The 9,928-nt window shown below is 32.8% G+C and overlaps 1 protein-coding gene across 1 annotated transcript; it reads right to left on the reverse strand.

The window, feature by feature from the left end:
* Nucleotides 1-338: 338 nt before the first annotated feature.
* LOC131063682 (uncharacterized) lies at nt 339-2,301 on the reverse strand. The gene is made up of 6 exons (XM_057997574.1): nt 2,004-2,301; nt 1,841-1,917; nt 1,695-1,731; nt 1,317-1,530; nt 721-1,084; nt 339-626 (listed from the first exon to the last, which is right to left on the reverse strand). Exons 1-6 carry the CDS (start codon nt 2,299-2,301, stop codon nt 339-341), a joined length of 1,278 nt encoding a protein of 425 aa, XP_057853557.1.
* Nucleotides 2,302-9,928: the final 7,627 nt, after the last annotated feature.

A 9,928-nucleotide genomic window follows, 5' to 3' on the forward strand; every position in this document is an offset into this window, starting at 1 on the left:
TTTTTTGATGGAGTTTTAATTCTATAAACTTTTGCTTGTTAGTTTGGCTGGGTTTTCCAGCTGAATTCCTCATTATCAACTTTATTACTGAGCAACTACATGTAGCTCACTGTGTAATTGATCCTTTCAAAACTTCGATTTATAATTAATTTGAGAAAAAGCTGAAATCATACAACATACATCCTTAGTGGGGCTTGAATGGAATGAGCTCCAACCTTCAGATGGGATGCAGTGATGTAAAAAAATTCAGCTTGGTCACTGTGTTTAATCCATATACTACATAGATATATGTGTTTACAAGAAAATGTACCTCGTTTCTCCTCTCAAGAAGGAAGCACTCAGGAAGATCCGATAGACATTGTAAGCTCCAATCTAAGCCCATCATTATTACTATTTATGTTTTTCTGCTGATGTTGCTGCTTCTGCAACTTAAAGGAGGATCTTTTATTAGAATCTTCCTTGGTGGTGTTCTTGGAGAACAAAGAAAGAGATAAACTGCTGTCAATTTCTTCTTCCCCCTCCTGTTCAGCGCCGCTTCCTGTAATGCGTTGTGACTTCTCTCCATCTTTAGCTGGATGCAATCGTGAAAGCTTTTCTATTTGCTTTGCTAGTTGTCCTCTCTGTAGCTACAATAACAAAAAAACATATTAGGAAGACTGCAACATCCACAGACACACACATTAGATGCATATAACATATTTTTCACAGATTCATATCTACCTGCAATTGTAAAGCTAGTTGTTCCTGTACTCCTGACTGCCAGTTATAGTTCTTTTGGTGAGTTTCTTGTAAGGCTGTGCTAGTATTGTCTTCAATGACATGTTTTGGAAGATTGTTGTTATTTGAGGTCTCTCTACAAGAAGCGTGTAGCCTTGAATGTGATGCATCTTCATGGAGTTTACCTATAATCTTTTCATCAGTTGACTCTCGTCTCAAAAATGATCCTTGAAGCAGCGTCAAATGCCTAGTCCTTTCTCTGACTTCTTCTTGTCTTAATCCAGCCCACTGGGAAAATGCATCTGATTTAACACTTTGTCTCTGAGTACTAGTGCAGTGGGGACTAATTCTGGTATTATTCAATGGTCTGAATGCCCACAAACATTGCCTTGTGAATTATCAGTTATAACAACAGTAATGTCTTGCAAATTTAGAGATTGTAACTTATAGAAGCACAATTTTATCCATAAAATTCTTAAACCCTAAACCTAAAGGTAATGTATCATAAAATCTAACATTTTGAAACTATACAAATTGAATAAAAATAACATCTCAGTGTTGCATGCAATGAACATTAGGAGAGAAAACATAATACCCACCGCATTCTACACCGATACTCCGAGGAACTCAAATTGGCAGGACGCTGAACCAAATAACCAGGTTGATAATCCATTGCTTCGAAATAGTCATTTTTATTGTTATTCTTGAGGAATTCTGATCTCGCATCGTCATAGGGCTGCGTACAAGTCGATCTAGATCTTGGAAACCAATCTGAAATCGTATCCTCTGCGAATCTTTCGGATGAAGCGTTGGCTACACAAATCAAGCTTAAACAATTAATGAAGATATATAAGTAGAATCTTAGTGACCTTTTATACTAAACAAATCAACCCAAGACACTATGGATCGCTGCTGCTGGTGTAGGAAACAGCGTCACCTCAAATTGTACCGTTATCTGTATGGAATAAATTACTTACCTTGACCATTCTCATCATTTTTCATGCTCCTGTACATCTTTTACACAGAAATAAAACCAAATCACTATCAGCCTCCACAGAAAATACATAGGAAACCCTAATTATAAGCAACAAATGAGGAACAATATGGGTGTGTCGGTGGGCACCTGCAAGTGGCTTTTTACATGAGCAATTGTAAGTCCTTTCACGTCCATAAGTTGTAATACCAGCTTAGGAGTTGCTCCTGCACCCAATTTTGATTTAGCTATCAGGGAGACCAATCTTCTTGTAGAATTATTGTTAAAAGGGTTATAGTAAAGGACTACTCACTATCTTGGCCGCCCAATCTCTCAACTGCATGAACAAAGCAGTGATGCAAATCTGGAGTCCAACGAAGCCTAGGCATTTTGGATCTAACATACTGTCTTACGGATCCTCCTCCTGCTCCTCCTCCATTATTATTATTATTATTACTATTACCAATCTTTTTGTACCGATTTACATGTCCTTCTCCATTGTTACTGCTCTCACTTGAACTCCTACGCCTAGGCTGCTCATCATCTGAGTCCCCACCACCACACCTCTTTCTGCTTTTCTCCTCACTACTGCTCTGCTCATCCACCTGCATTCTAAATAAGCTTCAACCCCACTAAACCTAATCGAAAACCAAAACAATCTCAAAATTTTCTCAGTCCAAATTGAAAAGCAGGACCATCGATCATAGCCACTCAAAATCAAGCCTACCACTTCACCATGAAAATGAAAACACCTAATCGATTTGAGGAGTTGAGGATTTTAAAGTGGGGAAAGTGAGCAATGTTTTGTAAATCCTCAATATTCTGTAGCTTTAATTAACCGCACGTCCACAGAAACCCCATCCCAAGAAAGAATGAAGGTGAAGCGAAATAAAGGGAATCGGGGGCAGATGTCAGGGGCTCAGCGCTTAGGGCGGAGATATTACATCATGCAAACATAATATATGCGTCACTTGTACGCTTGAATTGTGCTCTGCACGACACCATTCTGAAACCACATACCCGCCGCCTGTCTCTTTCTTCATGATCGCCCTCCTCACGCTCACCTCATCTCTTCCACTTGCTCGTTTCAAGAAACAGTAACTTTAAAATTCTTAATACGAGGATATCAGGATTCTTGAAATTGCAATGATTTCCTTCAAATCATTTTTGTTTTTGTTTTTTAAATAAATCTTCCAGCTCCCATAACATATACAGATGTGATAGTATTCGCTTCTTCGCCCTTGTTTTTTCTCATTACCAAAATCCTTTTCTCTTTCCTTAAGGATTCCTACGATTAATCTGGGATCAATTATGAAAATTTTCTACGTCCTGCTTTTTTTCATTCATTACCTTTATCTATATCAAAATCCTTCTCTCTTTCCTTGAAGATTCTTACTATTAATCTCATAAATAGATGGATCAATAGATTATTTTCTTATGAAAAATATTACAAGTGAACTATAATATATGGAAATCTTGAAAATAAAAAAATTGGATTAGTTGATTATGAATAATTCATATAAATTGACACAATTTTTAGTGTCTTAACCTAAATTTTTTTTTAAACTTGTTAATATTCAATGGTTATAATTCATCTTTTAGAATAGGTTCTATAAACATGGACATTTTGTTTTTTCTTAATTAGTACCTAAGAAGCCACTTTACCTTATTTTCTATCATTGTATGTTCGTAATTATAGTGACAATTATCATTATTTATGTTAATATTATTATCATTATTATTATAAATATTAACTTCTATGATTAAAGATGATTATTATTATTATTACATTCTTCATTATAATCATTTTTTTTTCTTTGTTATCTCTTTTCTTTTTTGTATTCATTATTTATTGGCCTAAATTTCATAATTGTAATGTCTAGTCAAGTCTTGTTTTACTTTTCTTTTATGTTCTAATGTGATTCATCTTGCTCTCAACAAGTATTTAGTTAGCCTCAACTACTAGTTGCTCATCTCTTTTTCACATCCTAATGTTGTTAATGCAAAAAAGATTACATATTTCCAAAAGCATACTAGTTCATTTACATAGATTTTGAAAAAATCATATCCACAACATAAAAATATATTTAAAAAGATAATTTAAACAAAATACAATACACAATGCAATTATCAATTGATAATTCAATGTCTAATGTTAAAGGTAACTCAAAATACATTATGTTAAAATTACAATCATACTCAATTGTCAAACATGCAAATCCACATGGAAATGTGTTAGAAAGCATCGTCTTGCTCTTCTATTCAAGGCACATTGTATGTGTCCTACATAAAAGCTTTATGCATCTCATGATCAATTGAGACTAAGGAAAGTTGCACAACAAAATAATATAAGTCCAAAGGCCCCAATGTTGCATCCTAATGTCTCATTTGGCCCAAGTACTTGACTTGGTTGGACAAGAACGTGATGCTTCAAAAAAAACAAAAAACTTAGAGCCTATAATAGAGTTTTGGATGAGTGGTGAATTAAAGGGAATAATTGGTATTTATTGTTTTACTATTACTAACATTGTTAATGTAAAAAATGAAGTTTCTTTTGAGGTTACTTTAAGTTCATTATTTTTTATTTTTTTATTTTTATGTTTGTCATTAAATTTATGTTTTTTTGTTAATAACGGTACACGATCCTATCAATGTACATCTTAAGGTTGTTTAAACTTTACCAAGTGACCCACAATACCTAGGGTTTTCCTAAAAAAGAACATGTCCCTAATATGCATAAATGTTGAGTACATGCCTAATATAATTATAAGGCCTAGAAAATAAACTATATTCTTTGATATTTTTAGTAGCTTCTAAATATTTTTATTAAATATATATTACTTCATGCCCACTATATCACAAGTAAAGAAAATATTTTTCTACAATAGATTATTCATTGCTTCACAAATATTCCATGCTTCACCATTACCCTACATACTATTTTATTTTGGCATGTGTTTTGTTATGTTTGTGTGCATGTGTGTGTCACATGTACTGTTTACAATTAATTCTTAAACATTTCCTTCCCATTATCACCTAAATATTTTAAGTTTCACTATGTTTATGCAATTTTTATTTTTTTGGGGGGGGTGGGGGGCGCGCGGGGGGGGGGGTATGGAGAGCTTAAATTCCATGACAAAATAGATAGGTAAATATATAGGAGATGAAAATCCCAAGACATAACTAGACCTAAGGCACGTTAAGTGTCAAATATCTATGGAAATTAGAAATAGATAATCTATTTCACAATGTGACTAACAATTAGATTTATTAATCAAGTTACAAAAATGTGGAAAAACTAAAATCCAATAAATTATAGATAAAATAGAATTTTGAAAAGACAACAAAAGTACAATGCCAATCTAATATTAAATAATAATAATAAACTATTAGCATTATGAACAAAAGAGATAATTCTACAAAAGGAATGTATCTCTAATTATCTATTCTTTGATTTTTTTTATTGTATTTGATTTTTTTGAAAATAAAACTTTCATTAGTGGCCCAAACCTCTCTAGTATTTTTCATTAATGGCCCTAATCTCCATAGTACTATGGTCATATTTCTTGTTAAATTATTTTTCAAGACATAGTTTGGAACAATTATTTTGTCCAAATCAAATCTCCAAGGTCTATTCATAAGGATGGGTTTTAAATATTTATCCAACAAATACTCAAATGGATACCACCATGTGTTCATAATATCTACATCCCTAATATATACAATTACAGATTTTTAGAAACTCAACTTCCTTGATGGTTTCTTGAATTTATTAGGTATTCCAAGGATTTGTTAATAAAATATACTTGAAACTTTCTCTCTTTGAATGCTTTTATGATATCATGAACTTAGGTCAAATGTTATAGGATATAAGTGACATGAAGAACTCACCCAACTAAGTCCAAAATACTTCATTACAAGTAGAAACACTCTAGAATACTTTTTTCAATAAAATAACCATAGTGTTGTCAAAATGTTTTGAATGCCTTGATTAATTTTGATTAAATTAAAATATAAATATAGTTATGAAGATAATTAAGATTATAATTTAATGATATCTTAAAAAATGGATGGGTGGAGTTAGTAGAAGAGAAGCTAGGATTTTGAGAAGATTTGCAAGGGAGGTGACAAATGAAGAAGGGGATTTTGATGATGTAATGGTGTAAACTTAGGGATTAAAAAATTAAGATAATTAAACCTATAATATTACTCAAAGAACCAATAAATTAAAAGAGGGTTAAATACAATAGATCTAACCATAATTTAACTGGAAAAGGGCTTGAGAATATTGATCAGATTTACCAATTTGTCGTCTCTATCTTTTGAGTTAAAATTTTGATGTCAATTATGAAGTTAGCACAAGAAAATGGATAATTGAAGAGGAAGGTAGGAATATATTTCTACATGTATTAAATAGAACCATAGATAAGGATCTAAGTAGAAGAAGAGAATCAAAACTTGTTCTCGAAAGTTTGGGCTGATTTTTTGAGACCAGGTAGCTGGAATTCACCCTATTCCTTCACTTCGAATACAACTCTTGAGTCAATTCCCTGGACATAGAAAGAGAGAAGAAAAGGTTGTGGATAAGAGTTTGCCTTGGGTCACAACCCTATTAATGAATTAACCTTGAATTGAATAATATAAATACTAAAGTAAATTCTAAGAGAAATACATTAAATTTGTAATGGTTGATAGAAATATTGATGATACAATCCTCTTTGAATTCAATCACAAATATTGGATGTAATATCATGATAAACACATGGATATGAAAACCCTAATCATACACATATGCTTGCATGAAGATTGATGTAACTTTTCTCCTAATGTTTGAAGAATAAAATGCTATCTTGAATGTCTAAAAATGTTGGATGATGAATTCTTGAATGTGTGAATTCTTTGGATGGAGTCTTAGAGTCTTTCTCTCAAAATGAATTGATAGGATGTCTTTATATTGGGTTCCCTATATGTAAATTACTGATTAGGCCAACCTCCAATGGTCAAGTGTAGCCATGGGGACCAAATTACACCATGGAGGGAGATAGATCACCTAGATTAAAATGGGTCATGTTTAAGGGGAATCAAGACAATGGAGGGTGTTCTAGTCCAGGACAAAGGTGCTCCACTCCCTAGTCCTCCAAAAATAGGACCAGTAAATTAGAAAATGGGGAAAGGTAGCTCTAACATGGGGCCCATTCAATGGTGTCAATAGGTGACAACAAAGTTGGAGTAGAGAGGACCAAAATAGGCCTAGGGAAAATGGAGATAGGTCACGCTAAAGTAGGACTACAATCATGAGGTTTGAATTGTATTGGTTACAATTTATGATGTTACTGACGATGAAGATGATTACCTAGATCTATGTACTTAGACCATTTTTTGTTGGGGGTATATGGTGGTAGTCTCTAGTTTTGATGGGTTCTTATTGGTCATTGACAAGACTATGGGTATTGCTACCCTACTCCATGTTTAAATCCTTATTGTAGGTTTGAACATTATTTTTGTTGTTGTCTAGACAAAGTTGTTCACAACAAGGGTTTAGGTTATGCACCCCTTTGTTTTTTCTATTTGGTTGGATGTCTTTTATGAGCCTCCTCTCTCTACTATGCATTTATTGGTGGGTATTTTTGGGTCTCTTGATAGTATGTTGTTGAATTCTTTGTTGAAGGCTATTTTCGTTTGGCCCTTCATTAGTAGTTAGGCCTACATTCCAATCAGATTCTATTTCATTTTCACAATGTTATTCAAAGTTTTTTTTGAGCTTGAGCTCACTTACATCTCATGTACTAAGTTGGGGCTTTGAGTGCAATTTTTGGTTGGTTTTGGGTGCTAGGGTTTCCATAATAGTCGCTATTTGTTTCTTTAGTTTTCTTCTTGGTGGTTGGTGATTGGTGCTTTTGCACCATATCAAAAGGATTTATGCTTCTAGTTTCCTCTAAGGTTTCTATTATTTCCCCTAAGCCTATGGGTTTTAGGGTGTTTATTAAGAGAGTTTGTTCTCCCCTTTGCTTGTGTTTCTTCTCTAGATTGATTTTTCTAGCCTCTCTCACTCTCTCTTTGTGGATTAACTTCTTTACAAGAGTATCTAAGACTACTCCTACAACTCATTTGGATGTTCATGGTGTTCAAGTAGGTTTGGTTTTTTTGGGTATTGGATCTACTAGTGTGTTGATTCTAAGCTTCTTTGTTAGAGTTCACATAGGGAAGATCTAGTGGTGGCTCCTGTTGTTCTCTTATTAGCCTCTTAGTCTAGCCTTTTTTGGGTGTTAGTCCTATCAGTTGTTACTATGATTGTCTACTTCCCACCTTTTGATCTTGAGTTTTTTTTGTGGCATACCTAGTGGTGTTTGATCAATTGTTGGTTCTTTATGTTCACTCTTCAACTTTTTAGTTTGTTGTTGTTGATACTTATGAAAAGGCTTTGTCTTCTTCCTTTGTTGGGTCTATGCGTATCGAGAATAATTCAAGTTGGATGGTTATTTAGGTCGGAAAAAGGTTGTTGAAATGCATTTATTGGGTTTATCTGCCACTCAACCATAGTTCGTTTAGATTATCATTTTGGCTAGGTAGTTGGGTGTTAAGGTTCTCAAAGTTGTTTTATTTTTGTATGAGTCCTTCCTTGGGTTAAATTTGAGACAATTTTGTTGTTCTATCCTCAAAACAACCTTTTGTTTATTGGTTGTCTTGGTTTTTATCATTGTTTGATCCATGATGTTTTGAGGACTTTCTCTCAAAGATTGCTATTTTGATGGTTTTTGGTTTAGATCTACAATGGATTGGAGTCCTTCCTTTTCACCCTAATTTAGATCCTCAAACTAAATTTACATGAACAAGAAAGAGATAGTGATGGAAATGAAGGTGACAAGTTCATTACTAAATATAATAAGCTTCTATATAAGAAAATATCTAATGTCAATCAATTATATAAAAAAATTGATGAATTATATGGATAATAAATGCCTTTATGAACATGATAGTCAATGCTAATTTATTTATTTCTTTTTATTTAATGATAATAATTATGTTTGATTGAATTGTATGAAGAGTTAAGGTAATGATTCAATCTCTCAAGATGTAGTCATGGATGAGGGGTCCAATAATGGATTTGACTAGCCAAAAAGCCTTAGGTAAAATCAAGAAGCAAGGCAGGAAGCTGGCTAAACATGGCAGGGAGGGGAGAGATTCTAATGATGGAGACAAGCAGATGGAAACCTGGGAAAGTCAAATTGATAGGATTCAGAGGAATTGGAACCTTATAAAGAAGGACTAGCTACTCTCTATTTTTCTTTGGTTTTTTTCTATGTTTCTTATTATGATCTTTAGAAAGTTAATATGTTGGGTCTAGGACCCTTTATATTTGAACTTAACTATGCTAAACTATGATACCGTTATGTTTAGTATGGATATATACTATGATATTAGCAAGAATTGTAGATGGAATCTGGTTAGAGTTAGTAGATTAAGCTATAGGGATATGATGATTTTTTATTACTTTTGAAAGGGGGGCTTTGCTTCTATGTCTTTTGGGATGGTTGTTCTCAGATGGATTAATGTTGTTGTGTGGTAATCCTATTGTTTCATAGGTCCAGGGCCTTGTCCCTACTTATATAATCAAAAACTTATGCACAACAATACTCAAAACCAATATATTCTTATAGAAATCAATCTGATTTATTATATTTATAATAAATAAAGAGACTCATATTTAATTGATAGGATTTTATGCTTATTTTCATTAGTATTATTGTCATGTCATAATTTATTTTTGATTCATGGTACCTTAATGTAGACATACATGAAGTTGTATTAATTGTAGTTATGATGATTAATTATGCGTATAGCCAATTTATCTAGCAATCTCATTTTGCCACTTTTGTGTATGGTTAATTTTATGACTTGATTTACTATAGGAAATATTCTATATTGCAAATTTATAATTTTCAATCTTATAATATTATTTAATTCAAAAATCTAGCATTATAGAGGAGAGTAAAATACACAATAAAGATGTGTTATGTTTTATTGTTTCATTGCTTCAACTATAGCAACTAACATATGGAATAAATATACATGCATTCCTTGACCAATGGAATCAATGAAAATGACTCATGTAATCATCTAGTGTAATGATCTAGTCTAATTGGAGAGACCGGTTCTTTTATGTTCTATGATATAAAAAATTAACATAAAGATGTGTTATATTTTATTGTTTCATTGATTCAACTATAGCAACTAACA

The sequence above is a fragment of the Cryptomeria japonica genome, chromosome 5 (genome assembly GCF_030272615.1).
Source record: "Cryptomeria japonica chromosome 5, Sugi_1.0, whole genome shotgun sequence".
NCBI classification, from domain to species: Eukaryota; Viridiplantae; Streptophyta; class Pinopsida; order Cupressales; family Cupressaceae; genus Cryptomeria; species Cryptomeria japonica.

What these genes read in the sequence shown, in the direction of transcription:
- LOC131063682 (XM_057997574.1), bottom strand. Translation starts at nt 2,301, where the DNA reads ATGCAGGTGGATGAGCAGAGCAGTAGTGAGGAGAAAAGCAGAAAGAGG. An exon ending in ATGTAAAAAGCCACTTGCAG is followed by an intron (nt 1,732 to 1,840) that starts GTGCCCACCGAC and finishes TCTGTGTAAAAG; the next exon opens with ATGTACAGGAGCATGAAAAA. An exon ending in GAGTATCGGTGTAGAATGCG is followed by an intron (nt 1,085 to 1,316) that starts GTGGGTATTATG and finishes GTGGGCATTCAG; the next exon opens with ACCATTGAATAATACCAGAA.